The sequence below is a fragment of the Aquarana catesbeiana genome, linkage group LG01, assembly GCF_042186555.1.
Source record: "Aquarana catesbeiana isolate 2022-GZ linkage group LG01, ASM4218655v1, whole genome shotgun sequence".
Lineage (NCBI taxonomy): Eukaryota > Metazoa > Chordata > Amphibia > Anura > Ranidae > Aquarana > Aquarana catesbeiana.
The window spans coordinates 686,685,915-686,708,493 of NC_133324.1; the positions used below are offsets into that span (position 1 = coordinate 686,685,915).

The 22,579-nt window shown below is 44.8% G+C and overlaps 1 protein-coding gene across 1 annotated transcript in view; it reads right to left on the minus strand.

Moving 5' to 3' along the window:
* The window catches only part of QRFPR (pyroglutamylated RFamide peptide receptor), a 118,165-nt gene that overhangs the window by 56,790 nt on the left and 38,796 nt on the right, over window positions 1-22,579 (minus strand). The window contains exons 2-3 of the mRNA XM_073603419.1: window positions 20,453-20,611; window positions 11,481-11,542 (exon numbers count right to left, since the gene is read on the minus strand). Coding sequence (XP_073459520.1) covers window positions 11,481-11,542; window positions 20,453-20,611 — 221 coding nt within the window. The remainder of the gene's footprint in view (window positions 1-11,480; window positions 11,543-20,452; window positions 20,612-22,579) is intronic.

Sequence of the window (22,579 nt, forward strand, 5' to 3'; positions counted from 1 at the left end):
TATGACAAAATTCCAGTTTTCATCAGTCTTAAAACGTTGTTTTTCTCATTTGGGCCTATCCCTTTTCAAATTTTCTACTCATTCTTCCAGAATTGGAGCCGCTACAGAAGCTGCTAGATTGGGTTTGAGTGATGAAGTTATTATGAGATTAGGTAGATGGGAGTCTAATAGATTTAACATTTACATCCGTCCTAACTTATCTCTTTGATTATAGGTGATAAATCTTGCATTTGGATATTTGGCCATTCATACATTTACTGGGCTCATAAGAGAGCTGCTCAGCGTTGCTATGGTTCCAACTTATCCTTGCCTGCTGATAAGTGTGTTATGCTTTGGAAAGGTATTCGTGGTCTACAATGGACTAATCTTTTCCTTCACATTTCTGAATTATTTCATTCTTGGCCTTATCCATCTATGATAATTTTACACGTTGGAGGTAACGATGTTGGTAGATTAAAAACTTTGGATTTAATGTTTTTAATGAAGCAAGATTTGCATCGTTTAAGATTAATGTTTCCAAATATGTGTGTTGTTTTCTCTGAAATGGTGTCTCGACTGCATTGGTTATATTCTAATGACAGCAGACCATTGGAAAAGATAAAGCGGAGAATTAACCATTCAATTAAAAATTTTTTACCATCAATCGGGGGGATCTCCTTCCGTCACGTAGATTTGGAAGGTGGTTTTCCTGGTCTTTACAGACAAGATGGTGTACATCTTTCAGATGTTGGTTGTCACAGACCTAGCCGGGACAGAGGCTGTTGGAGAGGACTGAATGCAAGCCTGTTGCCTTTTGATTATGGGCCCTGGATTTTCAAGGGAACGGTGCTCTTTGTGGGGTGAATTGGAGGTCCGGTCTGAACTGTACTAATCGGACTCAGTCGTGTATATATGTATATATTGTTTGTTGTTTGATTCTGTTGGGGACTCCTTGCTGTGGATCTGTGTCCCTGAAGAGGGAGGGGGGGTTCCTCCAGCAGCCCCCTGCTGATAAGACTGATTCATTCTGTTGGGACACATCCTGTGAGGAGATGCTGGTGTCATTAATTCCAACTACCTGTGTTTATGTTAATTGAATGAGCTAATCACATTGTCCTCTATACAATGTAGGAGACGGGACGACTCCTATTGGAGCTGCTGCTATTGTGATAAGGTGTCCTGTGATAATTAACTCAGTCTGGGCAAAAGGTCATGTCTCAATCACCTAGGCTGTAGAAAGGATTAGTTAATTAGCTCATGTTAATTAGGTTAATTAGGTTACGTTTGTATTGTTAAAGTAATATGAGCAGGAGGGGGGGAACCTCATCTTCTCCTGTATGTAAGACTAAATTCTGGTTCTGAATAAAGTGAGTTCTTGGTAGCAACAAGCAAGTGTCGCCTTGTTTGTGCTCAGAGAGGTTGGGATATCTGTATACAGACTGGGAGGAAGTGGTATATGACGGAAGCACTCAAGCGGAGTGTGGGACGTTCCGTGACATTGGTCTTGACATTTTCAATTTAGGTCTTCAAAATTGCATTGAACAGGCCGCGGTGCTGGGGTAGCCTGGTTTTGTTCTCAAAACCCGGCTGGTGGGGACTTGTTTTTTTATGAATTTAATTTTTCAGCTCGAGTCCTATGACTGAGCAAGTTAGAATTGGTTTTAATTTGAAAGAATATTTATTTATATTTCATGGTTTATTTGAATAAAGTTATTTGTTTAATTCTAATACCAATAAAGGTGCCGCGGCCAATTTTATTCCAACCTGTTGTAGTGTGATTATTTATTATTATATAGTGCAACCTACAATTCCATGCAGATTTTGCATGTTTGCCCACTTACAAAGAAATCAAGGGTCTATCATTTTTATCATAGGTGTATTTTAAATGCTTGAGACTGAATATCAACCAAAAATCACCAAATAAACACATAATACACATTTTATAAATTGAGTTACAGTTCAGTGAGTAAAATAAGTATTTAATTCCCTACCAACCAGCAATAATTCTGGCTCCCACAGACTGGTTACAGTATGTGCTCATGTGGTACACAGATTAGTGCTGTCAATTTAAGAAGGTGCTTCTTATGAAAACGAGTTATTTGTATAAAAGACACCTGTCCACAGAATCTCTTTCTTTCATTCAAACCTCACCATCATGGGCAAGACCAAAGAGCTGTCAAAGGATGTCAGGGACAAGATTTTAGACATGCACAGGTCTGGAATGGACTACCAGACCATCAGCAGGAAGCTTGGTGAGAAGGCAATAACTGTTGGTGCGATTATTCACAAATGGAAGAAACACAAAATAACCATCAATTTCCCTCTGTCTGGAGCTTCCTGCAAGATTTTGCCTCATGGGGTAAGGATGATCATGAGAAAAGTAAGGGATCAGCTAAGAACTACACAGGAGGAGCTTGTGAATGACCTCAAAGCAGTTGAGACCACAGTCACCAAACAAACTATTGGTAACACAATATGCCGCCATGGATTGAAATTCTGCAGCACCCACAAGGTCCCCCTCCTCAAGAGGGCATATGTACAGGCCCATCTGAAGTTTGCCAGTGAACATCTAAATGATTCAGAGAATAATTGGGAAAAAGTGCTGTGGTCAGATGAGACTAAAATTGATCTCTTTGGCATTAACTTGACTCGCCGTGTTTGGAGGAAAAAAAAATGCTGACTACGAACCTAAGAACATCATCCCTACAGTCAAGCACGGAGGTAGAAACATTATGCTTTGGGGCTGTTACTCTGCTAAAGGTACAGGCTGACATTGCCCCACATTAATGTCATGGAGTGGTCCAGCCAGTCTCCAGACCTTAATCCTATAGAAAATTTATAGACAGAGCTGAAACTTCGAGTTGCCAAGTGACAGCCAAGAAACCTCAAGGATTTAAAGAAGATCTGTAAACAAGAGTGAACCAAAATCGCTCCTGAGATGTGTGCAAACCTGGTAACTAACTACAAGAAACATCTTACCTCTGTGCTTGCCAACAAGGGTTTCTCCACCAAGTACTAAGTCATGTTTTGCTTGGAGATCAAATACTTATTTTACTCACTGAACTGCAACTCAATTTATATCATGTTTTTTCTGGATTTTGTAAGTAGGCAAACTTACAAATTTTGCAGGGGATCAAATCATTATTTTCCCCACTGTATCTGTTGGAAACAGGAAATGGCACTTGATGTAGGGTTTGCAGCTATGGGGATGTTGACATACAATCCTAGCACGTGGACACCCTATCTGTAAGCCACTGGCTCTTTATAAACTATTTTCCTTCACTCTTCTGTCTGCCTCTAACTCCTGGCAGTCTTCTAACGTTGCCCATTTCCAAGATGGCTTCCACACAGTTTTTCCCAACACAAAGATGGCCACGGGAGCAGTGCTTAGCAGTGGTTAAGCCCCAGTGGGTGGGGCAAAACATATTAGGTGTGTGGCCCAAGAAGCGGCATTGACTGAGGCTTTCATCCACACTAGGATTTGCTATGGTGAGTGGGGAGGTTTTATGTTTAAATGTTCATTGTTTACTGGATGAATTTCTCTTACTCTGGCATCCCTACTATCCTGAGTGCAAATGGAGCTCCACACCTCAGCCTGGAGTGGTACCACCAAGTTCTAATGGCCTGGTTGCATCTACGGGTACAGGTGTGGACCCGCATCGGGAACCACCTGCAGAGATGTGAACCTGGCCTAAATCCCTGACTGCTGCGAAACCACTTAACCGCTTGTCGACCGCCGCATGTACATATACGTCGGCAGAATGGCACGGCTGCGCAAATGGGCGTACCTGTACGTCCCTTTGAATTTGCCACTGTGAGGTTGCGTGCGTGCCGCCAGTGGCGCGCTCGTGATCCTGCCGCGAGCTCCATGAGTGTGATCACGGGTCCTGTGGACTCGATGTCCGTGGGGATACCCGCGATCGTCTCACAGAGAGGAAGAATGGGGAAATGCTGATGTAAACAAGACAGGACTGTAATCGGGAGCGGTGATTAGTGTCATGTCACGCGTAGCCCCTCCCCCCACACAGTTAGAATCACTCCCTAGGACACACTTAACCCCTGCAGCGCCCCCTCCTGGTTAACCCCTTCACTGCCAGTCACATTTACACAGTAATCAGTGCATTTTTAATCGCACTGATCGCTGTATAAATGTGAATGGTCCCAAAATAGCACCAAAAGTGTCCGATCTGTCCGCCATAATGTCGCAGTCATGATAAAAATCGCTGATCGCCGCCATTACTAGTAAAAAAAAAAACAATTATTAATAAAAATGCCATAAAACTATCCCCTATTTTGTAGACGCTATAACTTTTGCGCAAACCAATCAATAAACGCTTATTGCAATTTTTTTTTACTAAAAATATGTAGAAGAATATGTATCGGCCTAAAGTGAGGAAAAAAAATGTTGTTTTATATATTTTTGGGGATATTTTTATAGGAAAAAGTAAAAAATATTGCTTTTTTTTCTAAATTGTCGCTCTGTTTTTGTTTATATGTATATTTATATGTTTATTTTGTATAAAAAATAAAAACCTCAGAGGTGATCAAATACCACCAAAAGAAAGCTCTATTTGTGGGGAAAAAAAGACGTCAATTTTGTTTGGGAGCCACGTCGCACGACCGCGCAATTCTCAGTTAAAGCGACGCAGTGCCGAATCGCAAAAAGTGCTCTGGTCTTTGGCCAGCCAAATGGTCCGGGGCTTAAGTGGTTAAATATAGCAATTATATAGTATCTCAGTCTTCCCAGTCTGATTGTCTCACTTGTTAAGTTTAAGCAACTATTCTCTTAACTGGCTTATGATATTCTATATATGAGAACTACGGTTGTGATCCCCTGACCAATTCAAACTAAACAAAATAATAGCAACATTTTTTTTCATCTGGCAAACAATTTTCTAAAATGTTGCTTTTCCTCTTTTCTTAAAGCCCAATTGAACTTTAATTGGCTGAATCCCCCTTTTAATACACCTTTCTACATTAATTTTGTTTGAGTGTTTCATTGGATATTTTTTACTGTATGTCTAGTGAAACAATAATATCAAAATTTTGATTCAGGAGAGATTACAATGCTTCTAAAATAATTAAATATATTATTTACATTTAAAAAGATAGATGTTACATTTGTGGCAAATGCAACTATTAGTCTAATGAATAACTAATTAACTTTGGGTAAATGGGCATTTCCCATGATACCATGCATCTGTATTCAGAATAATGATTCACAATCTTCATAATCACTCTGTGCACAAAATGTAACTTTGCTCTTATGCTTTTTGATGCGTGTCAAACATGCTGAAGCATAACTGTATTGATGGTCCTTCAGAATTGTATCATACACAATAGGCACGTTCCTAATAATCTCCTATAATTTCATATTGAAGCACTTGCTCTCTCCATCAATACATCAATAACTCCTTATCCCTGATGCTGTTTAGATGTAATTTCACTGACATGGAAGATTGTTAAACATCAAAAAAAAGCATAAATCACTGACAACTTTTTATTTTTGTGTAAGGTGAGGTAGATCTAAAAAATGCCATTTGTAATACAACCAGTAAAGCAACCGATGCCAGGTATGTGTAGCATATTATGACCTTGCCAGGGGCGTAGCTACAGGGGTCGCAAGGGTCGCACTTGCGACCCAACCCCATGCTCCAGGGGCCCGTGAGGCCCCCATGTACAGCTGAATAGGAGGGGGCGGCATATAGCAGAATCAATCCCCACCTCCCGCAGCCACTGAATGCCCACTTCTCCTTCTTTCTCTCCTGCAGGCATTCAGTGGCTTCAGGAGGCTGGAATCAATTCCTCTATGTTACATTACCGGAAAAACAGAAATGGAAGGCACGCACACCTAGTGCATTACCAAATTTAATAATAAAAATGTTTTATACAAAAGTGGGTACTCACAAAATGCAACTGACAAAAGGCCATAAAAACAATGCATGGACATGCACAGAACACGGGGTACAGCTAACGTGTTTCGGGGGCGCACCCCCTTCCTCAGAGCTAGGCCTAATACATGGCACAAGGGATGATCAGAGACATAATACATGGCACAAGGGATGATCAGAGACTGCATACATGGCACATGAGATAATTAGAGACTGCATACATGGCACAAGGGATGGTCAGAGACATAATACATGGCACATGGGATGATCAGAGACATAATACATGGCACAAGGGATGATCAGAGACTGCATACATGGCACATGAGATGATTAGAGACTGCATACATGGCACAAGGGATGGTCAGAGACATAATACATGGCACAAGGGATGATCAGAGACTGCATACATGGCACATGAGATGATTAGAGACTGCATACATGGCACAAGGGATGGCCAGAGACATAATACATGGCAAAAGGGATGATCAGAGACATAATACATGGCACATGGGATGATCAGAGACTGCATATAGGGCACAAGAGACAATCAGAGACTGCATACATGGCACATGGGATGATCCGAGATTAAGGACATGGCATATGGGAGGTCAGAGACTGCGGAAATGGCACATGGGAGGTCAGAGACTGCATACATGGCACATGGGATGATCAGAGACGGCATACATGGCACAAGAGACAATCAGGGACTGCATACATGGCACATGGGAGGTCAGAGTCTATGGACATGGCACATGGGAGGTCAGAGACTGCGGACATGGCACAAGGGAGGTCAGAGTCTGTGGACATGGCACATGGGAGGTCAAATGGGAAGTCAGAGTCTGCAGACATGGCACATGGGAGGCCACATGGGAGGTCAGAGTCTGCAGACATGGCACATGGGAGGTCAGATGGGAGGTCAGAGTCTGCAGACATGGCACATGGGAGGTCAGATGGGAGGTCAGATTCTGCTTACATGGCACATGGGAGGTCAGATGGGAGGTTAGAGTCTGCGGACATTGGCACATGGGAGGTCAGAGTCTGTGGATATGGCACATGGGAGGTCAGATGGGAGGTTAGAGTCTGCGGACATGGTGCATGGGAGGTCAAAATCTGCGGACATGGCACATGGGAGGTCAGAGTCTGTGGACATGGCACATGGGAGGTCAGAGTCTATGGATATGGCACATGAGAGGTCTGATGGGAGGTCAGAGTCTGCGGACATGGCACATGGGAGGTCAGATGGGAGGTTAGAGTCTGCGGACATTGGCACATGGGAGGTCAGAGTCTGTGGATATGGCACATGGGAGGTCAGATGGGAGGTCAGAGTCTGCGGACATGGTGCATGGGAGGTCAAAATCTGCGGACATGGCACATGGGAGGTCAGAGTCTGCGGACATGGCACATGGGAGGTCAGAGTCTGTGGATATGGCACATGGGAAGTCAGATGGGAGGTCAGAGTCTGCGGACATGGCGCATGGGAGGTCAAAGTCTGCGGACATGGCACATGGGAGGTCAGAGTCTGCAGACATGGCACATGGGAGGTCAGAGTATGCGGACATGGCACATGGGAGGTCAGAGTCTGCTGACATGGCACATGGGAGGTTAGAGTCTGCAGACATTGGCACATGGGAGGTCAGAGTCTGTGGATGTGGCACATGGGAGGTCAGATGGGAGGTCAGAGTCTGCGGACATGGCGCATGGGAGGTCAAAGTCTGCAGACATGGCACATGGGAGGTCAGAGTCTGTGGACATGGCACATGGGAGGTCAGAGTCTGTGGATATGGCACATGGGAGGTCTGATGGAAGGTCAGAGTCTGCGGACATGGCACATGGGAGGTCAGATGGGAGGTTAGAGTCTGCGGACATTGGCACATGGGAGGTCAGAGTCTGTGGATATGGCACATGGGAGGTCAGATGGGAGGTCAGAGTCTGAGGACATGGTGCATGGGAGGTCAAAATCTGCGGACATGGCACATGGGAGGTCAGAGTCTGCGGACATGGCACATGGGAGGTCAGAGTCTGTGGATATGGCACATGGGAGGTCAGATGGGAGGTCAGAGTCTGCGGACATGGCGCATGGGAGGTCAAAGTCTGCGGACATGGCACATGGGAGGTCAGAGTCTGCAGACATGGCACATGGGAGGTCAGAGTATGCGGACATGGCATATGGGAGGTCAGAGTCTGCTGACATGGCACATGGGAGGTTAGAGTCTGCAGACATTGGCACATGGGAGGTCAGAGTCTGTGGATGTGGCACATGGGAGGTCAGATGGGAGGTCAGAGTCTGCGGACATGGCGCATGGGAGGTCAAAGTCTGCGGACATGGCACATGGGAGGTTAGAGTCTGCGGACATTGGCACATGGGAGGTCAGAGTCTGTGGATTTGGCACATGGGAGGTCAGATGGGAGGTCAGAGTCTGCGGACATGGCGCATGGGAGGTCAAAGTCTGCGGACATGGCGCATGGGAGGTCAGAGTCTGCGGGCATGCCACATGGGAGGTCAGATGGGAGGTCAGAGTATGCGGACATGGCACATGGGAGGTCAGAGTCTGCTGACATGGCACATGGGAGGTCAGATGGGAGGTTAGAGTCTGCAGACATGGCATATGGGAGGTCAGAGTCTGCGGACATGGCACATCGGAGGTCAGATGGGAGGTCAGAGTCTTTGGACATGGCACATGGGAGGTCAGATGGGAGGTCAGAGTCTGTGGACATGGCACATGGGAGGTCAGATGGGAGGTCAAAGTCTGTGGACATGGCACATGGGAGGTCAGATGGGAGGTCAGAGTCTGTGGACATGGCACATGGGAGGTCAGATGGGAGGTCAAAGTCTGTGGACATGGCACATGGGAGGTCAGATGGGAGGTCAGAGTCTGCGGACATGGCACATGGGAGGTCAGATGGGAGGTCAAAGTCTGTGGACATGGCACATGGGAGGTCAGATGGGAGGTCAGAGTCTGCGGACATGGCACATGGGAGGTCAGATGGGAGGTCAAAGTCTGTGGACATGGCACATGGGAGGTCGGATGGGAGGTCAGAGTCTTTGGACATGGCACATGGGAGGTCAGAGTCTGCGGACATGGCACATGGGAGGTCAGATGGGAGGTCAAAGTCTGTGGACATGGCACATGGGAGGTCAGATGGGAGGTCAGAGTCTGCGGACATGGCACATGGGAGGTCAGAGTCTGCGGACATGGCACATCGGAGGTCAGATGGGAGGTCAGAGTCTTCGGACATGGCACATGGGAGGTCAGATGGGAGGTCAGAGTCTGTGGACATGGCACATCGGAGGTCAGATGGGAGGTCAAAGTCTGTGGACATGGCACATGGGAGGTCAGATGGGAGGTCAGAGTCTGTGGACATGGCACATTGGAGGTCAGAGTCTGCGGACATGGCACATCGGAGGTCAGATGGGAGGTCAGAGTCTTCGGACATGGCACATGGGAGGTCAGATGGAAGGTCAGAGTCTGTGAACATGGCACATGGGAGGTCAGATGGGAGGTCAAAGTCTGTGGACATGGCACATGGGAGGTCAGATGGGAGGTCAGAGTCTGTGGACATGGCACATGGGAGGTCAGATAGGAGGTCAAAGTCTGTGGACATGGCACATGGGAGGTCAGATGGGAGGTCAGAGTCTGCGGACATGGCACACGAGAGGTCAGAGTCTGCGGACATGGCACATGGGAGGTCAGAGTCTTCGGACATGGCACATGGGAGGTCAGATGGGAGGTCAGAGTCTGCGGACATGGCACATGGGAGGTCAGAGTCTGCGGACATGGCACATCGGAGGTCAGATGGGAGGTCAGAGTCTTCGGACATGGCACATGGGAGGTCAGATGGGAGGTCAGAGTCTGTGGACATGGCTCATCGGAGGTCAGATGGGAGGTCAAAGTCTGTGGACATGGCACATGGGAGGTCAGAATCTGTGGACATGGCACATGGGAGGTCAGAGTCTGCGGACATGGCACATCGGAGGTCAGATGGGAGGTCAGAGTCTTCGGACATGGCACATGGGAGGTCAGATGGAAGGTCAGAGTCTGTGAACATGGCACATGGGAGGTCAGATGGGAGGTCAAAGTCTGTGGACATGGCACATGGGAGGTCAGATGGGAGGTCAGAGTCTTCGGACATGGCACATGGGAGGTCAGATGGAAGGTCAGAGTCTGTGAACATGGCACATGGGAGGTCAGATGGGAGGTCAAAGTCTGTGGACATGGCACATGGGAGGTCAGATGGGAGGTCAGAGTCTGTGGACATGGCACATGGGAGGTCAGATAGGAGGTCAAAGTCTGTGGACATGGCACATGGGAGGTCAGATGGGAGGTCAGAGTCTGCGGACATGGCACATGAGAGGTCAGAGTCTGCGGACATGGCACATGGGAGGTCAGAGTCTTCGGACATGGCACATGGGAGGTCAGAGTCTGTGGACATGGCACATGGGAGGTCAGATGGGAGGTCAAAGTCTGTGGACATGGCACATGGGAGGTCAGATGGGAGGTCAAAGTCTGTGGACATGGCACATGGGAGGTCAGATGGGAGGTCTGAGTCTTTAGACATGACACATGGGAGGTCAGATAGGAGGTCAAAGTCTGTGGACATGGCACATGGGAGGTCAAAGTCTATGGACATGGCACATGGGAGGTCAGAGTCTGTGGACATAGCACATGGCAGGTCGTATGGGAGGTCAGAGTCTGTGGACATGACACATGGGAGGTCAGATGGGAGGTCAAAGTCTGTGGACATGGCACAAGAGACAGTCATAATGCTATAAGCAGCATCAATCTTGCTTACCCTACCATCCACAGTGCTGGCAGTCTACAGATACTACAGTCCTTTCATCTTTGCTGCGCCACTTGTGCTCCTCCTGTAGCTTCTGCTGGCCCCTCCCCCTTGTCTCACTTGGCTCCTTCCCAGCCTCCCCCCCTTCATCTCACACGGCCTCCAGTTCCCTGTGTGCTGCTGGACTGGGGATGTTCGTGTCCCTCTGCTAGTGCCCAGGGGGGAGGAGGGATTTTTTTTGCTGCCACATCGATCCCAAGGGCTCTCTGGTCTCTGACGAAGACCGCATTGTTCTTCCTGTCCTGCACCTGCGAAGTAGGCGGAGCCGGAACTCGGGAGAGGTGCTGCACCTGAGGAAGTCAGTGGAGACTGGAGGCAGCGGTTAACAGCGCCCGAGGCTGTGCTGCTCAGCCTGCGTGTGTCAGTTTACTGAGCTGCATAAAGATGAGAGGAGGGCCGGCCCCAGCATTAGAACTTCTTGGGAAACCCCTGACTTTGGCGCCCCCCTCTCCTGGCGCCCTCAGGCGGCCGCCTTGGCTGCCTTATGGAGAATGTGTCTAATGCAAGCAAAAGGCCAATGGCCCTCTAAAATAAATGCCATCAGCCATCTACTTTTAAACCATTAAACCTTACATCGATTACAGAAACATAATTAACAACATAACCAAATTAAAAAGAACAAAATAAACCCAATCAAAACTTTCTCCATACCGATCTGTACAGCCTCACATTGTTTCATCTAAATCTTATCTTAAAGCTCTAACCCACTGTGTCAACTATAATCTGGGAATTACTCAAGACATTCTAGTTTATTGGTAAGAAAGATGTTACCTCTAAATGCTGTACATGCCACATTGGTACACCAACAAGTGCTGCTATCAACCACACGATACCTGTAAAAAGATTAAAATATTATAATAATTATGAAATTTTAGTACAAAGGAACACTACATAAAAAGTTATACCTTGTCTTTTTTTAGCACAATGCTTATTTTCTTTGTAAGGAACTTACCTGCATCCTCAATGATGTCCTAGATTCACATACTTATGTGTGCAAATGTCTCCTATGCTCCTATGTAACATATTGTACACATGTGCTTGTGGCAGGTCACGCTCCCACGCCGCTCATTCTTCACCTCATAACCTCTTAGCCTCTAGTTCTTCATGGGTAAATTACATGTAGTTTATGGCTCTTCCCTTTGTTTTGTGTTTTGTCTCTTCCTGGTGACCTGTGACCTTTGCTCCTGGTTAGTCACTTGGGAGTGACCTTTGCTCTTTTCCACTTCCTGTTTGGTCACATGGGGGTGACCTTTGATCCTAATCCCCCCGATTTGTTTTCTGTCCTATTTAAAAGGATTTTGTCCTTTTCTGACTTGTTTATGCTAAAGTTTACTTTGCTCTGTGGATGTGTCTGCTATTTGTTTCTTTTGAATTTGAATTAGTCTTTTTAGGCCCCCCTTTGCCTTATTGGGGCTGTGGCGTCGGCAATATAAGCCAAGTTAAAGGGTTATATAATAGGAGGTTTTTCATTGGTCAGTTTGGGTCATGTGATAGAAGAAGTTTCTGGAAGGTCAGAGAGTCGAGTTAGAATTGGTCATTTAAGATCATATGACCTTTAGAACATTCTGGAAGCTGGTTTTGTGCCTATAAGGGGCAAACTGACAGGATTCTTGGCCAGTCGCCTGAGAAGAAGATTTTGCAAGGAGCTCCCCTCCCTACCCCCCCCCCCACCACCACCACCACCACCATTGTGGCCGGTATATGTGGTGGATCCCTTGGATCCCTTTAGATTAATTTAGCTAAAGAGGACATGTAAGGAAATGTTAAACTGAAAGTTGAGTAGCTCGAGTCTCAGTGGCTGAGCTGAGAGTTGTTTAATTTATCAGTATTTGTTGATGAATTCAATTGATGATATACATTTTATTATATTACTTAAATATTTTGTTTTAAAACCAATAAACCGGGCCGTGGCCTAATTTGATCCAATGTTGGTGTCTTGTTCCTTTTTTATTATTTAATATGCATGTTTGATGGTCTGCCTTTCGCCTAGGGTCCCATACCTCTTAACCCCAAAAGTAACATTTACACTCATAGACCACTGTATGACCAGCTGGCCCTAGTTATTAATAGTACCCTTTACCACGTCTTGGCTTAGATAAGTCAAATTGAGAGTTTCATTTCCCCTACATTTCAGCAGAAATCAGGAATATTCACTGGTTTGGTGAAATTCAATAGGGTCAGCTGTAAATGTGAAATTAAAGTCCATCTAAAGCTTATATTTTTCCATTTATCTTTTTTTTCGTCTTTTGTTTTGGTAAATGCATACATTTAAATGCATAGATACTCTGACACCCTGCTAGACAATGTTTGAGGGATGGAAAGGACTGGTTATGGCTATTTACTAATAGGTCTATCAAAAATGCTAACGGTTAACTTAATATGACTATAGCAATAACAAGGGTAACAACACTGCAATGAGTCCACAGAACCCAGTCAAAGGAAGTCCCTACCTATCTAACGGTTCTACAGGCAGAATTAACTGGATATCCTTTGATATAGGAAGTCTACATCAAATATATATTTTTTTTAGTTTGATCAGAATTCTACTTTAAGATATTTTTGCTGTTTTTTAAGGATTAGATTGGCTGTAAATAGCTCCCAAGGGTTATAAAAGCTTCTTTTTTGGACCTGTTCTTGTGCCCTAAAACAGTCTCTCAAAAGCCTCAGTATTATGAGGGTTTTTTCATAAAAGAAAATTTAGACACAGAGAAAAAAGGAAAACAAAAAAAGTTAAAAAACAACAAAGAACACTAATTGAAATAAGCAATTTAATAAACTAAACTATCCTAAATTCAACAAAAAAAAACTCTAAATAAAGGAAAGTAATGTTATTCAACACATTTTGCCTTACTGGCTCAGCGAGCGAAAATGACTTATTTCACAATTTCCCAAGTAAATGTGTAATTTTGCATTAGGAAATGCTAAACAACATTTCTAGTACACATTCAGTATATTGTAGCTTTGTTCTTTGTGCAGTACTAAAAACACTATAATCAATATATTCCAAAGAATTCTAATAAAAGAGTGGAATTTAGACCAAAAGTGGACAGAAATTAATACATAACTGTTAACGAATGAGAATGTTCTAAGAAATGAAATTATAGCTAGCAATCAGCACTCAATTTACTCCTGTAAATTATGAATTTTAGTTGCTTGAGTATACATAATTACTGAAGTTATTAAATCAATCCTCTGGTTTTATGCTGAGCCCTGTGTGGCTTGACTATAAACTCAGTTTGATGGGCACTCTGCCAATCTGACAATATCTTTATTTTGAAAGTAAACATAAATTCTATAAATCCGGCGAGTATAATTTGTTTTTCTTCTAAACAAAGGCACAAAGAAAAAAATGGTTACAGGTGTAGGGTAACCTTGGAAGTGTCCAACTTGGAAGTCAGTGTATGAGATGAAGAAATTAAAGTATGGGTCACCTAACATTTACATACACTAAGTTAACAAAAAAAACAAAAAACGTGCATCAAGATGAACGGTTGCAACAGAAGGAAGTTGGGCATGCAAGAGTAAGTATAAAGTAGCACGTGCCCAGGCAGGGAGAGGAAACAAGAGTAGATGGGGTGAGGGGCAAAGGGATGGCATAGAGGGTGATGGGGAGAAGAGGGGTAGTTCCTAGGGATAGAGTATAATTTGTTTTTAATTAGAGCCCTTGCACACTGGGGCGGGGGGCGGCGTCGGCGGTAAAACGCCGCTATTATTAGCGGCGTTTTACCGTCGGTATGCGGCCGCTAGCGGGGCGGTTTTACCCCCCGCTAGCGGCCGAGAAAGGGTTAAATACCACCGCAAAGCGCCTCTGCAGAGGCGCTTTGCCGGCGGTATAGCCGCGCCGTCCCATTGATTTCAATGGGCAGGAGCGGTAAAGGAGCGGTATACACACCGCTCCTTCACCGCTCCGAAGATGCTGCTAGCAGGACTTTTTTTACCGTCCTGCCAGCGCATCGCTCCAGTGTGCAAGCCCTCGGGGCTTGCACACTGGAATGAAAGTAGCGGCACTTTCGGGGGGTTTGCAGGCGCTATTATTAGCGCAATAGCGCCTGCAAACCGCCCCAGTGTGCAAGGGCTCTAATAAATTAACAAACTCACTCACACTGCCGGAGCCCGTGAACCCGGAAGAAACACCAGGGAAAATGTCAGCGGTGTGCAAGTACCACTACGGGGGCTTCGTTCTAAGGTATTTCATAATGAGCTAGTATGCGATGCATACTAGCTCATTATGCCTTTGTCTTACAGGTTTTTTTGGGGGAGAATGTACAACCTCCTTAATTATGTATATTTCAGCTACCTATATAGATATTTGCAGGTTACAGGTTTCACGTTTCCACCACTCCCCAATCACCCCCACTGCTGCAAAGCCAATGGGTGGGGGTGTACACACAGCGCGGCATGACGTCACAGAAAAATTGATGCCCTCTTTTGTGCTTTTGACCTGCTAGATGTAACCCATTCACCTGAATGGGGCCAAGCCACAACCACCTTCCAACCGCTTGTAATGCATGGGTCTGTGGTGTGGTGGTGTGGGTTTTAGGGGTTAAAACATAACACCTCCTCATTGCCTGTCAACTGTCCTCTGAACAATAATTCACCACAGGACTACTCTTCAGAAGACTAAAGCTAGTGTAAACTAGCCCTTACTGTGTATCCACTTGGAGACCAAGCCTTTTCTGTCACTTTTTGTTTACAAGTTTTAAGGCTGGGTTCACACTGCTGTGCAGAGTGGCTCACAGCAGGGGTTGCGGTGCATCCCTGTTCACCGTTTAAGGTCCGATTTGGGTTTGAAGTTTTGGCTGAATTCGGACCTGAAACAGACCAGAAGACGTACAGGACTCGCTCCGCAGCCATCCCGGAGATGTGTGAACTGACTCCACTGATCACTGTATTGATGTCACTGGTCCCCAAAAAGTGTCCAATTTGTCCTCCGCAATGCTGAAGTCCCACTAAAAATCGCTGACCACCACCATTACTAGCAAAAAAAAAAGAAAAAGAAAGAAAAGAAAAGTCCCTAAATCTATCCCATAGTTTGTAGAAGCAATAACTTTTGCGCAAACCAATCAATATATGCTAATTGGGATTTTTTTTCCAAAAATATGTAACAGAATACAAATTGGCCTAAATTGATGAAGAAATTAGGTTTTTTACATATTTTTTATTGGATATGTTTTTTAGCAGAAAGTGAAAAATATTGGGGTTTTTTTTCAAAATTGTTGTTCTTTTTTTGTTTATAGCACAAAATCTAAAAACCGCAGAGGTGATCAAATACCGCAAAAAGAAAGCTTTATCTGTGGGAAAAAAAAGGACATCAATTTTGTTTGGGTACAACATCGCACAACCACACAATTGTTAGTTAAAGTAACGCAGTGCCGTATCGCAAGAATGTAAACATCCCTTGTAATTAAAATAAGGGTGACAGGTCCTCTTTATGAAGATATCTGTGGTCAAAAAGACCCCAAATCTGTTATTTACCTTTAAAAGCAAAAGCTCAAAAACATTTTTTGATCTTTTGCTTTAAAAAAAAAAAAATTGTTTACTTCCACCCTGGCCCGGAAGTGACATCATGGCATTGCTCCGGTCCTCCAAGGCCATAGAGGTGATCAAAGATGATCTGCTTTGTTCGCTTCTGTGACCAGCCAGCCACACTGTTGGATCATTTCTCGGGCGCTCCAGGGAGAACGGTAAGCCTGATAAACACCGGTGAGAGGAAGGAGAGGGAGAGACATCCCTTCCCGCCGCTTCTGTAAGTGATCCAGTGGCTAATGAGCTGCTCAGACCACTTTCAAGAAAAAACAGGCCGCCGGCTGAAATAAAAAATTATAGCTGGTAATACTAATCAAATACTTTGCCATCATATTTATAGGTTTTATAGATTAGAACTTAGTTTGAGCCTGAAGGAATGATGTGCAACAGCTACAGTCTCTTCCCTGCATCACCATGCAGACTATTGCTCCTCCTCTGCGTAACTCCTGCAGACTATTGCTTCCAGAAATTCCTCATCAATGACCGTGAAATGATGAGGACTTTACCCATGACCGTGTAAGGGTGAAGTTCCCAGAAATCCTCTCCTCCTGCACAAACTTACCGTATATACTCGTGTATAAGTAGAATTTTTCAGCCCCTTTTTTGGGGCTGAAAGTGCCCCCTTCGACTTATACACGAGTCACCGCCGTCTGCCTACATGATCAGCGTGTCATGCAGGCAGACGGCGGCCAGCATGTGCTGCATAGACTCGGCAGCGGCTCTCACTGTTCAAAAGCCGCGCCTCCTCGTCTGTGATAGGCAGTCAGTGTACAGCCTATCACAGACATTCTCTCATCCATGTCCGTGGTATGAGGATGAGAGAATGTCTGTGATAGGCTGACCGCTGACTGCTGGGAAATGGAGTTTTTTGGATGAGGAGGAGGCGCGGCTTTTGAACAGTGAATGGCCGCCGAATACTACACGCTGATCGGTGCCGAGCAGTGCATGGAGGATGCACAGGACACAGGTAGGATGCACACACAGACACATGCACACAGGTACATATACACATACACAGGACACAGGTAGGATGCACACACAGACACATGCACACAGGTACATATATACATACACAGGACACAGGTACATATACACATGCAGATATACACAGGAACATGACACAGGTACATATACACATGACACATGCACATATACACAGGACACATATGCACAGGACACATGATACATGCACAGGACACAGGGAGGTATACAGTTGCAGATGGGCATTGTTGACCCTCTTTTTCCACTTGCAGTAGCTGCTGCATTTCTCACCCTCGTCTTATACTCGGGTCAATAAGTTTTTCCCATTTTTTTGTGGTAAATTAGGGCCTCGACTTATACTCGGAACGACCTATACTCGAGTATATACGGTATACTATAGCACATTAATTTCTTGTCACATCTTCTTCTGTATGCAAAAGAACCCACTCTGAATAGTCTCTAATGCTGACTCTGATTGCTTGCTGCTACTAGGCCAGAGGCCTGCAGTACCTCTCCCTGGAGGCCTAGTAGGTTAAAAAAAAAAGCTTGTGCTGAATAGTGGACTACTGTTCCCAGCTAGCCCAGCATGCAAATCCTGTGTCCTCGGGCCACATCAATTTGACACTATTCCCCACAGTCTCTCCTCTGATCCAGGACTCCTCATCAATGACTGTGTAATGATGAGGACTTCACCAATGACCGTGTAAAGGTGAAGTTCCCTCACAGACTTCCTGGCATGTCTCCACATCCAGCCTTCTACTGTGGTACACTCACTGACCTTTCTCTGCCCCGAGTCCATGATGGAGAACTTAACCAGACCGTACCTTCTGACAGCTTCACCTGCCCCTCTGCTCCAGGATTTCCTCATCAATAACCGTGTAATGAAGAAGACTTCACCAATGACCGTGTAATGGTGCAGTTCCCTCACAGCTCTCCCCGGGCCTCCTCCTGCGATCGGCGCACCCGCCCAGATGGGGGTCTCCTCCTGCTGGTGTCTAGTACTCCATTCTCCACTTCTCCCGGCCGACAACCCCCCCAGTGGCCTGTTACCTCAGCTTATATAGGAGGCCCGTCCTCTGCCAATTCTAATTGGGGATTGGTCAGGGCTCCCACATGAGCTGCCTGCCACTCCAGTTCTAGGCCCTGCCCCTCTTCCAGAACATTCTACCTGGAAGCAGGGGAGGCGCCTCAACACTGAAGCACAGGTGGTCACACCCACTGCTACACTAACCACTCCCTGCCCCCAGATCAAAACAGACAGGCCTAGCTCAAATCATAGGCCTGCGTAAATTTACCTGTGCTGACAGTTTCCCTAGCAAAAAAAATCCTATGCTAGCACCTACCTATGGTAGAGGGTGCTACATATATACAGTGGGGACGGAAAGTATTCAGACCCCCTTCAATTTTTCACTCTCTTATATTGCAGCCATTTGCTAAAATTATTTAAGTTCATTTTTTTCCCTCAATAATGTACACACAGACAGAAAAACACAGAATTGTTGACATTTATTAAAAAAGAAAAACTGAAATATCACATGGTCCTAAGTATTCAGACCCTTTGCTGTGACACTCATATATTTAACTCAGGTGCTGTCCATTTCTTCTGATCATCCTTGAGATGGTTCTACACCTTCATTTGAGTCCAGCTGTGTTTGATTATACTGATTGGACTTGATTAGGAAAGCCACACACCTGTCTATATAAGACCTTACTGCTGACAGTGCATGTCAGAGCAAATGAGAATCATGAGGTCAAAGGAACTGCCTGGAGACCTCAGAGACAGAATTGTGGCAAGGCTCAGATCTGGCCAAGGTTACAAAAAAAATTCTGCTGCACTTAAGGTTCCTAAGAGCACAGTGGCCTTCATAATCCTTAAATGGAAGATGTTTGGGACGACCAGAACCCTTCCTAGAGCTGGCCATCCGGCCAAACTGAGCTATCGGGGGAAATGAGCCTTGGTGAGAGAGGTAAAGAAGAACCCAAAGATCACTGTGCCTGAGCTCCAGAGATGCAGTCGGGAGATGGGAGAAAGTTGTAGAAAGTCAACCATCACTGCAGCCCTCCACCAGTCGGGGCTTTATGGCAGAGAGGCCCGACGGAAGCCTCTCCTCAGTGCAAGACACATAAAAGCCCACATGGAGTTTGCTAAAAAATACCTGAAGGACTCCAAAATGGTGAGAAATAAGATTCTCTGGTCTGATGAGACCAAGATAGAACTTTTTGGCCTTAATTCTAAGTGGTATGTGTGGAGAAAACCAGGCACTGCTCATCACCTGTCCAATACAGTCCCAACAGTGAAGCATAGTGGTGGCAGCATCATGCTGTGGGGGTGTTCTTCAGCTGCAGGGACAGGACGACTGCTTGCAATCGAGGGAAAGATTAATGCTGCCAAGTACAGGGATATCCTGGACCAAAAACCTTCTCCAGAGTGCTCAGGACCTCAGACTGGGTCGAAGGTTTACCTTCCAACAAGACAATGACCCTAAGCACACAGCTAAAATAATGAAGGAGTGGCTTCACAACAACTCCGTGACTGTTCTTGAATGGCCCAGCCAGAGCCCTGACTTAAACCCAATTGAGCATCTCTGGAGAGACCTAAAAATGGCTGTCCACCAACGTTTACCATCCAACCTGACAGAACTGGAGAGGATCTGCAAGGAGGAATTGCAGAGGATCCCCAAATCCAGGTGTGAAAAACTTGTTGCATCTTTCCCAAAAAGACTCATGGCTGTATTGGATCAAAAGGGTGCTTCTACTAAATACTGAGCAAAGGGTCTGAATACTTAGGACCATGTGATATTTCAGTTTTTCTTTTTTTAAAAATCTGCAAAAATGTCAACAATTATGTGTTTTTCTGTCAATATGGGGTGCTGTGTTTACATTAATGAGGAAAAAAATTAACTTAAATGATTTTAGCAAATGGTTGCAATATAGCAAAGAGTGAAAAAGTTAAGGGGGTCTGAATACTTTCCGTCCCCACTGTATATACATATTCCAGTCAGCAACTTATATTAAATGCAAAGTGTGGACACATCAAATATTAATTAGATATTGTTTTATTCTTTCTGTATGTGCACTTTGCACGTTGTTAATCGGTAGATGCTGTAAAAACTGTTTATTGCATTATTTTTCAAAGCATCCTCATTTTACAGCATTTTTTCACAAGTGCCTAAAACCTTTGCACAGTACTTTTATCTCTGATATGCTAATAATTGTGATTTCAGAAAATTACTCACCTAGCATGGTGAACGCTCTTCTGTTTGTGTATTGCCATTTCATCTTCAGAGGATGTATGATTCCCTGATGTCTTTCCACAGCAATACATGTCATTGTGAGTATTTCAGTGACAATAGCAGTAGACTGAACAAATGGGACCATTTTACAAGCAAAGGCACCTGCAACATGATAAAAACAGAGATAAATTAGTTATAACATATATTCTTATGAAACACAAAAGTCACATTGCACGTTCATGCTTGCAATTTTGTTTGGTCAATTCTCACGCAATTCTGTATGTTGCGCTGAGGACAGTCAATTCACTTGAATGAGCTGCCCTATGCGTGTTTGTCGCCCCCAAAAGGATTCTATGTAGGATGCATGGCACCCAAACACGTGTTGCGCATTTTGCCATGATTTTGAAACACGGGCAGAATCTCACCTATTCTGTTTGCGATTCCTAATCGCTCAAGTCTGAATGGGGCCTAAGCTTAACATGCAAAGTATTGTTACTAATCTCCTTCTGCAAGTATTAACACAGCTGAAAATTGTAAGGTTAATGTTTTTATACAACATTTATTTTGATCTCTTGCCCTTTTAAGGAATATTGTACCATAAATCTTATTCCGCGTAATGAATCTAAAATATTTAATAGTTCAGCTTATGCATGACATAATGCAGACATAGAAATTCAACTGCTAAAATACATTTCCCTTGTGTGTGCATATTTATCTGTAGTATTAGCTTTTCTTATGGAAAAACAAAACCAACTAGCAGTAAATATTTAACATGATCAACTGCTGTTTCATCAAAATTGGTGGTATTGAACGCAGTCTGATAACAAACGGGCTGTTAAAGGTCAAGTTACCTTTTGAATAAAATGATGCAGTAAATGGGCTCCAGCTGGTTGAACTCGGCCATGCAGTTTTTAAAAAAGATTTACTTAATGTAATTGCCATACCTGCAAGCCATTTGCGAAACCCCCAAAGCCTGGTAGAACAACTACCATATCCTTTACTTTCTGCTGTCCTGGGTATTTGCTGGAACATGGCAGATGTTGAGCAGGTACCTGCAGCATCACAGGTGTGAGTGCTTTCCTAGTTCTAAAGCTGCTCATGCATAGTGCACTCTGTCAGTACAAAACTCAGTGATGCTACAACAGGGGGAGAGAGTGCACTGTGCACATGCAGCCTTTTAACTAGGGGGAGCAGTCACTCTTATGAGATGGGGGGTGAACAATGGTGTATTTTATCAACTAACCAGGGGAAAAAATGCAAGCAATATGGGAGTTTTTTATCTGCCAGTCTTCATGGTAGACGCTAATGGCCAACAGGTATAGCAATAATATTAAAGCGGATCTTCAGTAATTTTTTCATCTTTCCTTCAATTAACCACTTGTCAACCAGCCGCCGTCATTATACTGTGGCAGGTTGGCTCTATTGCGCGAATTGCCATTGCTGTAAGTCGGTTCGTGTAAAAGATACAGTGGGCGCGGTGCCGATGCGCGTGGCTGGCGGACGCAGTGTCCGCCGGCCGCCCACGATCGCTCCACAGAGGGCAAGAACGGGGATCTGTCAATGTAAACAAACAGATCCCCATTCTGACAGGGGAGTAGAGAGAGATTGTCTGTTCCTAGTGATCAGGAACAGAGATCTCTCTCCTCCTCCAGTCAGTACACTGCCCCCACAGTTAGAAACACCTCCCAGGGAACACATTTAACCCCTTGATCACCACTAGTGTTAACCCCTTCCCTGCCAGTGTAATTTATATAGTACTCAGTGCATTTTTATAGCGCTGATCGCTGTATAAATGTCACTCCTCCCAAAAAAGTGTCAAAAGTGTCCGATCTATCTGCCGCAATGCCGCAGTCCCGCTAAAAATCGCTGATCGCCGCCATTACTAGTAAAAACAAATAATAATAAAAATGCCATAAATCTATCCCCTATTTTGTAGACGCTATAACTTTTGCGCAAACCAATCAATATATGCTTTTTAAAAAACAAAATTCAGTGCAGCGCAGATGATAATAAATGAATAAAGTCCATATGTGAATAGAGAAATATCTTGTGTTAAAGCCAATCCTTCTGAATGAAACAGCGGTCCTCTCCACTCACACACATGTAGTATGCTTACCAGACAGGATGGAC